At 37.9% G+C, this 17,511-nt stretch overlaps 1 protein-coding gene across 2 annotated transcripts in view; it reads right to left on the reverse strand.

Annotated features, from left to right (window-relative positions):
* Window positions 1-18: 18 nt before the first annotated feature.
* Cxadr (CXADR Ig-like cell adhesion molecule) overlaps window positions 19-17,511 on the reverse strand; it is a 55,708-nt gene continuing 38,215 nt past the window's right edge. The window contains exons 7-8 of one of the 2 annotated variants that reach the window (XM_005068212.4): window positions 16,956-17,139; window positions 19-571 (exon numbers count right to left, since the gene is read on the reverse strand). In XM_005068212.4, the coding sequence (XP_005068269.1) occupies window positions 530-571; window positions 16,956-17,139 (226 nt within the window). In that variant the 3' untranslated portion in view covers window positions 19-529. Of the gene's footprint in view, window positions 572-12,585; window positions 17,140-17,511 lie in introns of those variants that run through there. The other variant, XM_005068211.4, reaches the window with a different exon arrangement.

The raw sequence follows: 17,511 nt of genomic DNA on the forward strand, positions 1-17,511 counted from the left end.
AAATATTTGAAATGTTCCTTAAAAAAAAAAAAACCAAACTTTTTATTGAGCATATGTTCCCCAAAGGCCACATATCAAAATATACATGTTTAAAAAATTATAGTTACTGGCAGTAGCAAGTTGAAAATATAAATACAATTTAAAAACTTTCAGTGATCAAAGTCAGTGTATATGGGACCTTTGTCACCAGGATTTTGGCCCACAATAATTTTATAGGACATGTAACTTACATGCCTTATACCATTAGAGAAAGCAGAAAGGTTCTTGTAGCCACTTTGAATCCGCCTTGTAAACTAGGTATGGTGACAAGCGCCTGTTATCCCATAACTTGGAGGCTGAGGCGGGAGGAGCAGGATGTCAGGGCTTATTTAGCTACACGTCAAATTGATGCCAGCCGGGTGAGATGAGACCCTCTCTCAAAAACTGAAAACAAGGAGACTTGCTATGCTTTTTCCCAAGAGCATTAGTCTTCACTGGAGTTCTAAAGTGAGAGCGTGTGGTACTTCGGGTCTTCAGTGGTCCTTCGTATTTATACCACTGTGATCCCATCGGTCTTGTAAGTGTACTTGAACTACAGAGGAAAAAAAGAAAAGCCATCTGTGAGTTTGGGAATTGTAAAGGTAACCTTCAAAACTAAGATCAGCAATACTTTGCCCATCACTCTAATCTTATTCAACTTAACCAAGAGTGACCACAACCTCCTAGTAATTGATTAAAAGATTTGACTATTCCAAACAGTCCTGTTGTTGGGTTTTTGTTTTATTTGGTTTGTTTTGGTTTTCTGAGATAAGGTCTCCATGTAGCTCTAAGCTGTCTTGGAACCCATTGTCTAGAATAGGCTGGCCTTGAATATACACATTTGCCTGCCTCTGTTTCCTCAGTGTTGGGATTGGAGGAGTTTGCTGCCATGCCTAGCTCAGTTGTTTGTTTTTTGTTTTGTTTTCAATTTTAGGAGCACTCTTATTTTACATATCAATCTCCCCATTCCCTCACCCTCCCATTCCCCCCCCACCAACCCCATTAGTTTTTTAAAATTTACTATTTAAGTACAGAAGATAGGAAGAATGAAGTTAAAAGTTCCATTGTGTGCAGTGGGAAGTTATTTCTTATACCGCAGTTTATTGTGTTTGTAACTTCATCCATAACATACATACGTACATACATACATGTTTCACCTGCATGTATATCTGTGTGAGGGTGTTGGTTCCTCTAGAACTGGAGTTACAGTTTTGAGCTGCCATGTGGGTGGCTGGGAGTTGAACCTGGGTCCTTTGGAAGACCAGTGAGTATTCTTAACCACTGGGCCACCTTTCCAGCCCACAGAACCATATTTTAATCAGCAGAAATTCCTAGTTTTGATTAAAGTCCTTGTGTTCTGACTTTCCCCTGAGTATTTTTCCTATTGGTAATTGGCATCACAAGGAAGGTTGGAGCAAAAATGTATTTTGAGATGGGAGTTCTGCTGTTTCCCTGGCTTGTCTCCCAACTGCTGAGCTCAAATGATCCCCCTCAGCACTCTAGTGCTGGGACTTGAGATGCCCCAGTGAAAACTATGCTTAGCTAGTAAGGCAGTTGCTGTTCTGTTGTGTATATGGGAGAATATTATGGAAATAATGACAGACTTGTGGGCAGTTTATAAAAATTGGAAAGTTTGGAATAGTTTTGTAAGGAACGATAGCATTTGTTCTAGGAGTTTGTTTATATTATAGGTATGTAAACTTGTTGGGAAATTTGAAGTATACTAGCCACTAGGGAAGAGAAGCATTAATTTTTGCACTCACCAAATTGAACTCTTTGCACATTCCTACAAAATAAGTCTACTGCCAGCAAGATGGTTCAGTGGATAAAGGCGCTTGCCACCTAGCCAGATGACCTGATGTTACTCTCTAGGACCCACATGGTAGGGAGACAGCCAATTCCAGCATGTTGTCCCTTGACTTCACATGAATGCTGTGGCATACACAGCAATGTGTATACAAAGAAATACATAAATATGATTAAAGTGAATCCTTAATTAGCTCTGACAACTAAATTTTTATGCTTGGGGAAAGCTAATGTTTAGATTTATTTGGTTTTTGTTTTTTATGTGAATGGGTCTTTTGTCTGCAAGAATGTCTGTGCCTGTACATGCTGTGCCTGAGGAATCCAGAAGAGGGCATCAGATCCTCTGGCACTGGAGTTACAGATGGTTCTTAACCACCCTGTGTATGTTCCAGGATCCAAACATGGGTTCTCTGCAACAGCAAGCAGCAAGTGCTCTTAACCAGTGAGCCATGGCTCCAGCCCTGGGAAAGCGATTTCTTATTTATCAGCATTTCAGATAATTTCCTATATAAGACTATGAACTTTATTCTTAGTCTATCTGGTTTTAGGGTTTAAGTTCACATACTGGTAAAGCTTTTCTTAAGTGCTGGTGGCCATGGGGAAATGGAAATGAAGACAAAGTTAATGTTTCCTTTACAGGATTGACAGTGACCGACTTAGCTTAAAAACCTTATTAGAGAGCTTCAAGCAAGTGGCTTGTGAATGAATGATGATAATTTGTTGTAATTTCCCACTTTGTATCTAAAGGTATAACTAACCGCGAAGCTCTAAATTTAAGAGGTTAAAGTTGGACATGGATGTTTAAAAATTCTTAGTTCTTTGTTGAGTTCTGCAATATCATTAATGAAGCGTTTGTTTATGTTGAATATTTTTTAACTATATCAAAATATTTGACTACAGTTCTTTTTCTTTTCGGTTTTTCGGGGCAGGTTTTCTCTGTGTAGGCCTGGCTGTCCTGGAGCTCCATCTGTAGACCAGGCTAGTCTCAAACACATAGCGATCCTCCTGCCTGAGTGCTGGGATTAAAGGCATGTGCCACCACTGCCTGGCTGAGGACATTACAATTGTAATTTTAAGATGAAGTATTTGTTACTTCTAAGCTTTGTGAAAATTGGTTTAACCCTTGTAATCATCATGATTTGTGTCATTTTATTTCAGTTAAATAAGAACTCTGAAGAGAAGTGAAAAATATCCAAGACGACAACAAGCTAAGTAACTTGAGCCTTAAAAACAAACAGGACTTAAAAGCCTGTGCCCCATGGTTCCTCAACACCACATACAGTTTGTTTCCTATGTAAAGTCTACTGACTCTTGGAACCTGTGAGGTCAGGTATCGACCAGGATTTGATGGAAAATCTTAGGCAGAGACTATGTTAAGTGAAAATTAATACAAGACAGAATTCCTAAATTGACTACTCAGTCTTAGTTCCTTGTTGCAAACTGTTCACTTACATCTGAGAAGGGGCACTTGACAGCACTTTTGTTTGAACTATAATTCAAACTTCAGTAGCATTAGGGCTTAAAGGACAAGAAAACTACTGGCCAAGGAGAAAGGTCACACATAAAAGAAATAATAGTAGCAATGCCCAAAATGAGCAGTATTTTGCTTTTTTCTTAATTGTCAATTTTTGGATAACTTAACCTAAAACACAATGTTGCTACATTTGCCATAATGTTCCCATAGAGTCTTCTGGTTAGTGAAGCATTGACATGGATATACCCGTGTAAAATGTACACACTAAACATTGCAGAAATCGCTACCTGCTTCCCAATGTATAACAGAAAGCCATCTTCAGTGTGAGACCAAACAGAAACATTTAACAGTTATCAAAAGCATGAAAACTCACAGCTTAAGTTACTCTTACTAGTGTAGTTTGATGTCTATTGAATAAAACAATTTACACAAAAATCTTGTTTCTACCCTCAAAATGGAGTGGCCACAGAAAGAACTTATGTAAAGATTCCAAATAAACATTGGGAATTTATAAATTTCATAGGACTTACAAATACCATTCTGATTTACACACATTGGTGGAGATCATAAAATGTGAGATGTAATGATGAAAGTATCTTTGCTACAATAGCCGGCTCCTGTATCACTTCTGTAGTGCCGAGGCCAATAAGTGTGTCAGCTTCACTAGTAATTATGGTTGAGAGGTTTATTTAGGCAGCTGGGATTAATAATCCCCATTGTTGTGCAAAACATTTTACAATGTATTCATGTATTGGAATACCCCCATAGTATCCTACAAATGCATAATCTTTGTGATAATTAGTTAACAAGCAAATATAATTTAAAAGGTAATGTCCCTTGCTACTGAGAACATGTGGGTAAGTAGAGATTTAAAGGAACATAACCTTTTGGAAGGCAGTTACACATTTGAACTGTGTATCTTTTTACCTAGCAACTGTGCTTAGAGAAATTTATATACAGAAGTGATAGGGGGTGTCCTTCTGTATATGTTTGTCTTATTGGTTGATGAATAAAGCACTGTTGGCCAATAGGAAAGCAAGATAGGTGGGACTAGGAGGGGTGGAGGATTCTGGGAAATGGAGGCACAGTGAGTCACCATGTGGGATGCTAGAGGATTAAGAGATCCTGACCCTTTCTCCAGTAAGAGAAGGCCTTATGGAAATACTCATATTAGCAGTTGTGGGTTAGTTAAGTCAGAGCTAGCCAACAAAAAAATCATAGCAAACAGCCAACAGCTTCATAATTAATGTAGTGTCCTGAGTGTTCATTTGGGACTGATGTGGCTCTAGGGCCAGGCAGGTGGGATGAATCTTGTTAAACAGAAGTACTTAAATAGGGGGCTGTCATCTACATAAAAGTTTAATGTATTTCTGAGTAACAACAACAAAAACCCAGCCATAGTAAATGAGCAATTAAATAAAATTCATCTATTCACAGTAATATGGGAAATGCTGTGGGGCTATGGGAAAAAAGGGTAGATGAGTTTATAATGACACAAAATATTAGAGGTGGGAACATGAAAATGTCCTATCTACAGTAGTGTGTGTATTGTCTGAATAAAACACTGTGTTTTGTCAGTATATTCAGAGGAAGGAGAAAGGGGCTATAAGTACAATGTTCTGCTCTGCATCTTATTTCTTTGAATTTTTCTGGTGAGCATTATTTTTCCAATTTTTTAAACTAGTGTGCTTTTCTAAATTTTATTTTTTAAGGATAATATAATACAATAATAGGATAAAGCAACCAACACATTGGAATTGGACAAGATAAACTAACAGATGCAAAGAGTCTAAAGAAGGCACAAGAATTGGAAACCTACTCTTTCGCACTAAATCCCATAAAACACTAAACTGGAAACGATGATTCCATAACTCAATTTTAACTAGAGGGGTAAAAACAATTTTTAAAGCACTTTACATTCTTCGCTGTATTTTTAACTGACATGAGATGAGAAATAGCCTTTGGACATACTTGTAGAAATAGAGTTGATATGTAGAGTGCTCTGTTGAAACGTGGTAGTGAAGGACTAATCCACCCATGCTGTACAGCAGCATGAAGCCAGGAAAAGATTGACCTGAGTCTGCTGAAGAGAAGACATGTCCACAGTGTTAGGAGAGGGCTGACTGAAAATACATACAAAAGGTAATGACAATAGAGTGTGGCCTAGAGGGCTCGGTGGGCTTGTTTCTATGACCAGAACTTTAAATTCAGACATTGTAACTGTAGGACACATGCTTTTAAGAGCTGGGTGATAGAAGCTTATGCAGTTTTAAACTGAATAATACTATGTGGCTTTTTGGGTTTGGGTTTTTTTGTTTGTTTGTTTTGGGGTTTTGTTTTGTTTTTTGTAATGAAACAATGAGGTATATATTATTCTGGTAGATTTATTAGGCGAGATTTCAATGAAAAATAAAAACGCCTATAAAAGTTGTTGGCCACAAGAGGGCATCAGATATTCTTCTTAGTGTCAAAGCTAAAGCTTGGCTTCCAAGTAATGACTATCCCCTTGATAGGAAAAGGTGGTGGCTATAGACTGAAACACTTCTATAGTAATGGAAACTTAAATGTTCCATAGCTGTGTACAGTAAACATTTCTTTATTAGTTGTTTGAAGATAACCAGAAACCCCTTCATCGCTTTGGCAGATACAGCCACTGCTGAAATTTTAGGGAATGGAGGGGGGTGTTCTTCCTTCTGTTTTCATATTCAAGCTGCTAATATGTATGCTCCTTAATTGGCTTAATGAGCCTCTGTCATTAGACATTCAGCTGCAGAAGTCTTGGGAGTGCTGAGCAGGTGTCTCAGTGAGTACTTTGCGGTGCTGGTGGGTCTAAGTATTCTCCTCATGGTCCATCTCCTGACTACCAACTTTCACTGTATTGTAAGTAAAGCAGGGAAGTTATTATTAGTCCATAACTGCTAATCTAAGTGGTCTTCTCTCTTACTCCAGACGTACCATGACTGACCATGCCTCTGCTTCCCAGAATCCTCCGCGACTCCCAGTCCCACCTGTCTTGCTTCCCTATTGGCCAACAGTGCTTTATTCAACAACCAATAAGATAAACATATACACAGAACACTTCCCCCATCAGAAGGGGAGGGAATTTTTTTTTCTAATTTTTTTAAGCTTCACCTAAAATGACTGGAACATGAAAAATGAATTAGTTTTGTCATTTGAAATGTTAGTAACTGAAACCTATTTTGTGTTTGTATGGTTAACTGTAACCTGCCGATCCTGTCTGCTACATATGTAGTGCATAAGAAACAGAGAGATGCTGGGCGGTGGTGGCGCACCCCTTTAATCCCAGCACTCGGGAGGCAGAGGCAGGCGGATCTCTGTGAGTTCGAGGCTGGGCTGGACCGACAGCCTCCAAAACAATACAGAGAAACCCTGTCTCATAAAAAAAAAGAAGAAGAAGAAGCAGCAGCAGCAGAGAAATGTCTGATGAAGTAGTACATGGCTAGTCTCAGAGACCAGGAGACTGAATTTCAGGCCAGCCTGGGTTACACAGTCTCAAAAACAACAAAAAGAGTTACTGTTACATTTTGATAACTAAAAGAATTCCTGGAAAGCTAATTTTGATCATACCATTTGTAGTACTTGATATACTGACAGATAATACTGCTAAAATATAGGACACAGCAGTACATCATTCAGTGTCAGTTTGTGACCATGTGGCTGACTGGGAGCTACAACTTGCTACTATTGCCTAGCAATGCCAGGAATGTGCTGCCCTGTTTTACAGTCCAGGAAAACATTAAAAGTATGAATGTACCTACATAGAAAATGGAGGAAAATCTAAATTAGGAACTACACAGAACTTTCCTGTTTGGGGGGGTGTTGCTCGGAGGTGCAAGGCTTGCCTACTGAGCAAGTGCTCTGCCCTTGAATTACATACATTCCTGGCCCCAGAGTCAGATTTTTACTTTTACTATCATCTCACCATATTTAATATAGCCAAAAGTGTATGACTTTATTTAAAATGTGGAGTCACAGCAAGTATGACAATAGTTCATTCCAAATGACACTTAGCTCCTGTCAACTACACCCTGCACTGGAACCACTGGGACCATCAAGACAACTCTGAAGCGCCTGTTGGTAACAAAAGGCACTGATGAGGAAAGGCCTTCCTGGCTGCTGTTGCCAAGAGAAACTGGGAGAGGTACAAGAGAGCCCCACACTAACTCCTCACTTCCTGTCAGGTCTGCTCGGGGCCAAGAAGCCTAGAAAAATGCAGACCAAGCCTCAAGAAACATACTTGCTTTTGAGGATTTGTGAAATCAAAACCTTTCTGGATCTTGCTTTTTTTCTTTTTCCCTGTGTTTATAATGATAAACCAAATAACATTATATAATAAGATTACTGATACAGATTTAATTTACCTTTATGTGGCTTAGAAACTACCCAAACTTTTACCAAAGTTTCTCCCCCAAATATGTTCCCTGCTTGTATTGATAGCAGTACTTCCAGATTTGCAAATCTTCAGTAGGCAATTGTGAAGATAGCAAGAGCCATCTGGGTTTACAAAACAGTATCCGGATGGCTACAGGATGAGACCGTACATGCATTAATCACTCTGCACTATAAGCCTTCCTCCCTTATTAGACTAGCTTTATACTGCCGTACAGCTAAGGTGAGACAGACGGCTGACAATGCAACTTTAGTAAAAATTGTCTGTATTAGCAAGCTCTAGTTTGCGGTCATAAAGAGTCCTTTTGTAGCACAATAAAAGGCAGGCAGTTAAAATCCATTCTGTGTGAGGTGGTAAAAGTATGAGCAGGCCTGCATTTCTGTCCCAGAACTCATTGGAGAAAGCTTAAACATGGCCTCAAAGAAGCCAAAAGGAATCCCATGAGACAACTGAGATAGTCTAAGCGTGCATAAGGCCATCGGCTTTAAGCAAACTAAAGGAGTTGTGTCCCTATTTTAATTTGTCCATGTTTTAGTGACTAACCTCTTAAACAGGCAGCCCCTGGTGTTAGGGGTTGTGGAGTCAATTTTAAACTGTTGACATGAGCAAATCATCGGTGGTTTAGACATACTAATGGACTTAAAAGTGATGCTTTAGTACTAACATGCATGTGCACAGTAATGTGTGTTGGAGAAAATGTCATAAACTACTCCTGAAAACTCTTTTGAAGTTTGGTGTCACTCCTGCAACTGACATAGGCATTTACGTTTGTTTTACTTTAACATTTTAAAGTCTGCTGGCATTCTTTTTTTTTTTTTGTAAATTTTCACTTGTAAAATTTAACTATTTTTCACTTAACTATGGCATAGTGTTTGCCCATAACATTGTAAGAAATTTCGAATTCATAAACACATTGAAGCCTTATTAGCCACTACACAGCTTACTTTGCTGTGAACGTGACAAATTGCTCTACTCTTCACACTAAAACCCTGGTGTGCGTTAGAAGATTCTCATCTTTACAACAGTCTATAGTTACTGCAGTTACTGGGTTTCATTCCTGTCTGCCCAATGCTTGTGCCTGTAAATGTTCTTTTACTCTTGACAGTTCTAGGACTATGTGACAGGGAAACTGTCCTACTTAACATTGAGAGAACACAGTGCCAGTGGCCAGAATTCATCTTGGAATTGTGTGTAACAGCTAACCTAATATGTCATCTAATCACATTTTCTTTTCAAGGGCAAAATAATTCATTCTTTCACCTAGTTTGTGCTGATTGCATATAAAACTGCTCAAGGTAGACATTCCAGCAACTTAAGAACCTAAAGATAAACTGAGAAATAGTATGGTAGAAATACATATGGTGGTGTCTTGCTACGAATAAAGTTAGAGCAGTTGTAAATTATCTACAACTAGACTGCTGAGAATCTGTTTGGTTTTACATTTTGATGTAAAGTATCCAACTCTGAGAAGTGTGACATTTGTTTTGTTCTCACTGACTGATGGCACTGGATCCTATATACCTACTCAGTCATATCCTAATACGCATACACTCATTTCCTGCTTCCTGTTAGACTGTAATACCTATAGGGTTTGGTCCCGCATCTTCATTTACATTTAAGTGTAATCACCGACACACACTTGCTCTTAAATACCAACCTTTATCTCCAATCCAGCGTTCTCATTCTCCAGATAAACTTAGGTATTTCAACATTGCCAGTTCTCTATTCAAGTAAATTCCTTGCATTCAACACGTTCAAAACACAGTTCCGTAACCTCACTTCCAAACCAAGCCTGTAACTGCCACCTTTCCCCTCTATATTCCCCTCTATATGTACTTCGGTCTACAATCTTGCCAACGTTTTGTCTATAATAGTACAGATTTTATGTTTTGGTGGTGGTATGTAACTCAGTTACCAGTTACCATTTTACCTAAATTAATACATGTGCTTTATGCCAGTAACAGACCTGTGTGCAACACAATCCAATGTTAGTCTTCAGTTTTCTGATCCACCTTAGTTTTCCACTCAGTTGCTCCAACCTAAAACCTAATCCTTCCTCCCTTGTGACCAATCCTAACACTGACTTTCAAAGATAAATAGGATGTGCTTTAAAACACATAAACTAGTACCTCTGTTTATATAAAATATTCCTGGAAGGAAACATAGACCGATCACACATTCTGTTACATACTTAGACTTTTCATGTTGTTCTTTGAATAACCTGTTGACAAACTAATAGAATTTCAAGTGCAGCTATTTGAAGAACTGGGAATAGAAATAAGTATTGGTGAGGGTGTGCCTTGTATGTATTTCCCACTATCTCCTGCATTATTTCCTTTTGAAGTACTAAAAAACTATATTCAGACACAGCTATCCTTAATGTACAACAAACAACAACAAATACTTTTAATACTGCTTCCCTGAAAGTCATTCTATCTTGTCAGCAAGATTCAGAAAGACAAATTAATTGGCAGTTCATCTAGTTTTCACTTGATAAGCACATTAAGTTTAAACAGTATTACCATCTCATACCTTTTTAAAAAGAACGAGATAAATGAAGGTATTGCTTTTTGTTGATATTAAATCTGGGTAGTGGTGGTACACATCTTTTATCCCCGTACTCAGGAGGCAGAAGCAGATCTCTTGAATTCTAGGCCAGCTTGATCTAGAGAGAGTCCATGGACAGTCAGAGCTACTACACACAGAGAAACCTTGTCTTGAAAAACAAACAAGAAACAGAAATATAAACAGAGAGGTATTTACAGAAAAAAGGCAGAAAATCAGAGAAAAGATCCATGGACAAGCCAAGAATGGATGCCTGGAACCATCCATCTCAGCTAGCAGAGGGAGCTGTCCCTGCCCCATCTTGACTGGCCTCCTGGCCTCCAGAACTGTCTGGGGTCCGTTATGTAATCCTCACCATTTGTGGTAGTTTGTTACGAAAGGAAGTCCTAGCAAACAAGTACAATTACACACAGAGACTCACTTATAAATAACTAATTTCATTTAAAGACTTGAAAACAACTGACATGGCACTATATGTGTCCCGAAAACTAACGTCTAAGACATGGTGTCTCAGGCATCTTAGGTCTCCCTAGATTTCTTTTTATACCAAAAAAGTATTAGAATATCAAAATTAGCTAACATGCTACCTACACTAGTATTTATTACTCAGCTCTTAATTAGCTATTTAAATCAACCAAGGAGAGGACTTATTTGCTGTTCTTGTAAGACAGCACCTTTTTTTATACATATTTTTATCAATGTTAAAGTCACTGAAGTAACTTCACTTCTACTTCAGAAACACCAGCAAAATAAATAAGTTTGACTGTTGTCATTATTGCACTTTGAAATTATATTCAGTTATGCCTTAGACATATACTAGATGTTTTTAATTTAGTAATAAGTTACTTCACATTCAGCATTTCAGTCTTTAATCACTTTTGCTTTTACTCATTTGGGCAGGAGCAGAGTTAAGATTAAAATTTGGTTTAAATTAAAGGCATTCAAATATACACAATAGTTTCATTTGACATTGTATATGAAACTTTGAAATTCAGATTTTGAAATTCTGTGTCATTATCAGTATGTCAAATATCAAAGATGAATACACAAATTTGTCATGCCAAAACCTGCCATCTCACGAAGAAGGCAGCTATCACCAGCTCCAAGAAACTGCAGTTAAGTGAAGCAACCGGTAATCAGAATTCAAGTAGGAGTTCTTCCATAGCCTATGCTCTCCATGTCAGCCTCAGGAGAAAACTTCGCATTTACTGTGGGCCACTGCTTCTCAGGTGGACCTGATTAGCCTTCTATCCTTGGCAATGCAGGGACAGCGGCAATGTTTAAAGACACTTCATTGTGACAAGTGGGATGGAGGCAAGGGTACCACTGACATCTGAGTAGATGCCACTACCATTCTACAATGCAAAGGACAGTTGCTTCCAGGTAACTAAATATCCAGTCCAAAATGTTGACACTGTTGAGTCGGAGAAAACTTAGTCAACAACCAAATTATTCCTCGACATGTATTCTTATAGAAACTTCAATGCCCCATTTTCTTGATCAACGTTTGAAGTCTGTAAAAATAGTTTTAAACCATGAGAGGATTATTAATGTGATCTGAATGCTTATGTTTTCCTGAAATTGTCACAATGAACTCTCAATGGCTAATGGGATAGAAAGTGAAAGTTTGGAAAGTGACAGGAAGGCGCCACATTCATTGGAATGAATGTCCTTGTGAAGGACACGAATGAGCTCCTCTGCCCCATTGCACCTTGGGAAGATACCCTGCTTAGCCGGGTGTTGGTGGTATGAGCCTTTAATCCCAGCACTCAGGAGGCAGAGGCAGGCGGATCTCTGTGAATTCGAGACCAGCCTACAGAGCGTTCCAGAACAGCCTCCAAAACAATACAGAGAAACCCTGACTCGAAAAAGCAAAAAAAAAAAAAAAAAAGCCCTGCTTAGACTCTCCTGGTGCAATGGCTTGGGTTTCCCACCCTCTAGAACTGTGAGCAGAATTGGTTCATAAATGGTCCTCTCTAAGACATTCTTTTAATGCAGTAGGAAGGGACCAAAGAACATCTGTGCTCAATATGTATTTATACACTTTTAATTCATCTGAAAACCATAGCATTATTTCTAAACTTATGGGATTCCACAAGCTTCAACTTCAATATTGTATACTAGCAAATAAGCCCTGGAGTGACATGTAGGTATGTTTGATTAATACTGGATGGTAACAGTCTTTGTTCTTCTTGTTCAAGGGATACCAGGGTGGAAGAGGCTTGATACAGGAAAGCAGGAAGGAAAATGAACTGAAGCTCTAGTAGATGTCTGTAAAAGCAAAATAAAGCCACACCACAAGGCAGAGAGCTACTTTCTTCATTTTATTTCAAAAGTACACAAGGTCACAAAACTAAGAGCAAGTTTCTGTTTTTAAACAAAATTGTTCTTACAAACTTTGAAATCTGCATCATTGGATATGTAAGTCAGAAATTTGAGAGACAAAAATCTGAAAATGACACTACCCATACTCTACTTTGCAAATGTGGGGTGTCAAATTAATATTATTATTATTCTTATATTGCCAAAATTCACAATTCTGGACACGAATAAGTCAATCAGTGAATTTTGGTCCTCTTGACACCTGTGTCCTTAAACAAATGAGCAGAAACCACAGAGCTGGTCTTTGACAGTGTCTTTGATGTCTAAGCACCAAACCAGCTGATGGTGTCTGTATTCTAAACTACAAACTCAGACATATATTTTGTAATCTTGATCTTAGGGCTTAGGATCAAAATCTGGAAGGTAAATGGTTGGCCTTGCAAAAGGAGAAATCACCACAATTCACAAATTTATGTATTATTATTAGTCCCCCTTTCTGTAATATTTTCAAATGGAGTCCTGCTCAAATATGTATCATGGTAGTGTCAAGGTAGGCAAACAAGAAATTCTATTGCAGAGCATGTTGCCTTTATTGCTGGAATATCCAGAGGCATTTGAAATATTAAAACTTGCCCAGAACATTTATACTACAAAACACAAGGATGTTATAAAGAAATATGTACATATATAATATATAATGTCACAAACCACTTAAAATTGTGCCAGCATTTTTCTACACACTACTCTGCAAGTGACACATTTAAAGCGTTCACCACATAAAATATGGATTTTTTTGTTCACTGAAATAAGGCAACTGAGAGCACTCTAAACACAGTTGAAACAAAATTCAGAAAAAAAAAACGAAAACCTACAAACATTCACATAGCTTCAAATTTACATGCTGTATACATAGAGACAGTAGTTACTTAATAAGTCATACATTAAAGTAGTCAACTCCATGCAGTGAGTTCTTTTTCATCAAAGTTTACTTGCCTCTTCACTTAAATTCTAAATCCCCAGGGCTCAATCTGAAATTCATTTCTTTAAAGAATTCAGACTCAAATCTCAATCTTCCCATTGAGACAAAACCCTGGGCCACAATGTTCAATCCCCAAATGTTAGGTCTCAGGCTTGCTTTGATCTGGCTACTGGCCTCAAATCCAAGATCTTCCTGCACCTCTAGAGTTCTGGGATCAAAGATATGTACAATCACAAGTACCAGAAACTAGGCATTTCCATAATCTACATGGATTTTCCCCCCTAAAGTCACTCAGGCTGTGTTTCCATTCTAATAAATCCTTAGCAGATAACTCAAATTTAAGGAAATGTTTCTCTATGTAACTTATCAGGAAAATTAATAAGACTTGTGAGAAGGAGGGAAGGCATTCTAACAAGAAAATATCAGATTATCAATGACAATACTCATAGGTTTCTGTGTAATATATGTAATCCAGTGTCATTTCTCTCAGATTACCCCATGTAACATTAAAATCTGGGTCTAAGTCTCTTGAGTATAAAGTGGGATCCAAGAAGTCTGCTCTAAAGACACAGACAGTGCTGGCACTGACTCAAATGCATTAATAAAGTTGTGAACTGTTGACCACCACAGGTATTAATTCTAGAACAAATACTTGCTCTCTTGTTCAATTAAGATCAACAGTGAGAACTGTTTGGGAAACTACTAGTACTTGTCTGAGCTTTGGGTAAAACCGAAACTTAAAATGAGAATAATGCACACCAAAGCCAAAATTTTAACTGTGCCTCTAATTCTATGTCCTATAGCTCCTTTTTTATTTTTTTCCCAGTTTTTCTGTTGTTTTATTTTTTAAACAAGCTTGTCTTTCTATTATAATTGCTGTGTGCGGATCTGGACTGAAATATTCAGATACTTTACATTTTCTTTGCCTTTAAATACATACAAAGTATAAGGAAAGGAAGATTATATACATCTACTTTCTATAGTAATTTCTACCTAGCATAATCTTCATTATGTAAAAATCATTAAAATTCACATTCTAATTTACTCTTGTATTATCTTATAAAAATGCCAAATATCTGACAGTCAAACATGGCAATGGTTATAAATCAGAAACACAGTCAAGGAGTACTGGGGGGCATGATTCTTTTCTTTAAATCTTTATAAACAATGGCATCACTATAAGTGACATCAAAAAGAGAGCAGAGGAGAAGAGGCAAGATTGAGACTCTGAGGGTAAGTAGAGTCAGAGGGATGTGCTTTTGGAAATAGTACCTTCACCTCTAAGCACCTCCCAGGTAGGTGATAGCCAGCTCATAGGCACCAGAAAATCCTAGTAGAAATCAAATGACCCAAAAAGGCACAGATGAAAATATTAACACAAATATCAAAGGTAATTTTATGTGAGGTTAGAACCTACTTTACAAAATGTTTCCAAATATGTAAAACTGTACACTAATCCATTACATGGACAATCAGCTTAAATTCACCATTATAAAGTATACACAATACTCTGCCTAATTGTAAATGCATGCCAACATTAATTTATAATAATGTAGCATTTACCAGCGCAGCACCTGAAGAGATTAACAGAAAAACGATTCCCTGGGGGAAAGGTTTTGAAGTTAATGAAATCCTTTATTACAGACCATATCTACTATAAAGAAACAGCTGGCTCATTATACTCTACACACACTCCCTCACAATCTTAAGGGAAATACAATAAATTCACTTTTTTTCTACAAAAACTATATTTAATACATTTGGCAGATAGGAGTATTCCCTTTACTCCTTTTAAAATTTCTTTTAAAAGTAAGTCACTTCACGAAACTAAGAATCAAACTTGATTTGTGAGAATTATAGAGAGGCAGGTTTGGCCACTGGACAGTAAGCACATTGCCCAAGTCTAGAATTTAGGGCTGGTAGAAGACACTTAACTTGCCTCAAGTGTATTTGTTCACTGAGTCTTGGAGGAAAATAACCTCCAGGAACTGTACTCTAGACAGAAAGTCTAGATAGATTCCATGTTTCTACAACATAAGACATATAGTACAGTCGGCCACAAAACAAAAATACAAATTTAAAAATAATTTGAGAATTCTTATTTATAATTGCCAGATGATAAATTGACTTTTTTTGTTGTCTTTCCTTACTTTCTTAATTGCAAAAAGATCACCTAACATGGAAGGTCAGTGTTTAGTTGTGGACTGACAAACCCTGCATCCTCATCTGTCTGGACAGAGTTTTGCAGAAATCCACAGGCCCCGGGGCACTGGACACAAAGGTTTCACCTACAGGCCCCGAGGCCCAGGACATAATCAAGGGTTTCACCCACAGGCCCCGAGGCCCAGGACATAATCAAGGGTTTCACCCACACGCCCTGGGGCACTGGACATACACACCCAAGGGTTTCATCTCTGTATGGAGAAGCAAATGCTTCTGCCGAATCTCAAATTTGCTTCTTTTCCATACCACATAAAGGTTACTACTTCCTGTTGCCTCTGCAGTCTCTCAGTGAAATACTTAAGAAACTGTTCTACAGCCAGACTTGGAATCCCAGCATTCAGGAAGCTAAAGCAGAAGGATCATGATTCCAGGCCAGTCTAAGCTACATACTAAGACCCTATCTCAAAACAAAACACAAAAAAGAAAGAAAGAAATCATCTCATAATGTTTATGAATGACTTAGAAATGAAACTACTCATTTCTAAAACACTGTAGTGTCTCCTACTCTTAGAGATATCCCAAATACACTTAGAATTCTCTGAGAGATTTATAAAAACAAATTCAAACGGCAAGTCAATTTTCCATGGATGTTTCCTAAATTTGAGGGATACTGTTGTTCATAACTAGACAGATAGACATCCTAAAAATAATGGCCAAAACTACAAAGTACCATTTTCTGATGACTCAAGTATCATTTTGGTATGTGTGTAAATTCACAAATTTCTTCACCTAGGACATCATATTCAAAGTGCCATATCTTTCTTGAGCATTGCTATTCAGATGCCATTGAAATAAACTTGTTAAGAAAACTCATCTTCTCCAGATGATCAGTGCCATTACTATTAAGTCTTTACCATTTCACTATAAAAAAACAAAAACAAAAATCTGTGGAGCGTGTTACTTTTAGTTTCTTATTAACTTTGTGTGTGTGTGTGTGTGTGTGTGTGTGTGTGTGTGTGTGTGTGTGTACATACATTTTGGGGCTGCTGTTAGCAAAATTTAGACTAGAATAAGTTTTGATATATAAAGACAAGAAACGAGCCATGGAAAACAACAGAAAACAGAGATGGAGAATTCTATACTATAGACCCATCCTTGCTTTGCGCTGGAATCATCACAGGAACCGCTCCCATTCGACTTAGATTAGGGGCAGCTACCTTAGCTGGTGCCAGAGTAGGACTCTGAGGAGCTCGTTCAAAGTCTTCACTGGGGACTTGGTTATACTGAGTCTTGGAATACCCTTCCATGTTGGAAGGAGACATAGATCCCAGCGAGGAGTGGTTGCTGCCAATATAGCTCCTGGCAGTGGATGTCCGACTCTTCGGAGGCGGCACATCTTCCCTGCAAAACAAAGTCCCCAACACATGCTAAAGTACTACCTTCAAAAAACCTACAATTATGTAAGTACACATCATGGGTAAGTACAAACATGTAAACAGCGAGCAATGCAAGGGCGAACATCATTAACTGTGTGCCTGTCCCAATTTATTATCTTGGTCAAAGCACAAAAATCAGTTAATGAATTATGGGTTTTGTTCAAATGCATACGATTTTGTAACATCTAATGAGGAAGGAATCTCAAAGTTTCATATACTAGCATCAATGATCATCTAGTCAGCCACATTAATAGTTAAAGAGGCACTGACACATACACATACATTTCTAGCCCCAAAGGAAGGAAAGAATTCCTTTTCACTGTGAAAGTTCTCTAAG

The sequence above is a fragment of the Mesocricetus auratus genome, unplaced genomic scaffold (genome assembly GCF_017639785.1).
Source record: "Mesocricetus auratus isolate SY011 unplaced genomic scaffold, BCM_Maur_2.0 Super-Scaffold_100008, whole genome shotgun sequence".
NCBI classification, from domain to species: domain Eukaryota; kingdom Metazoa; phylum Chordata; class Mammalia; order Rodentia; family Cricetidae; genus Mesocricetus; species Mesocricetus auratus.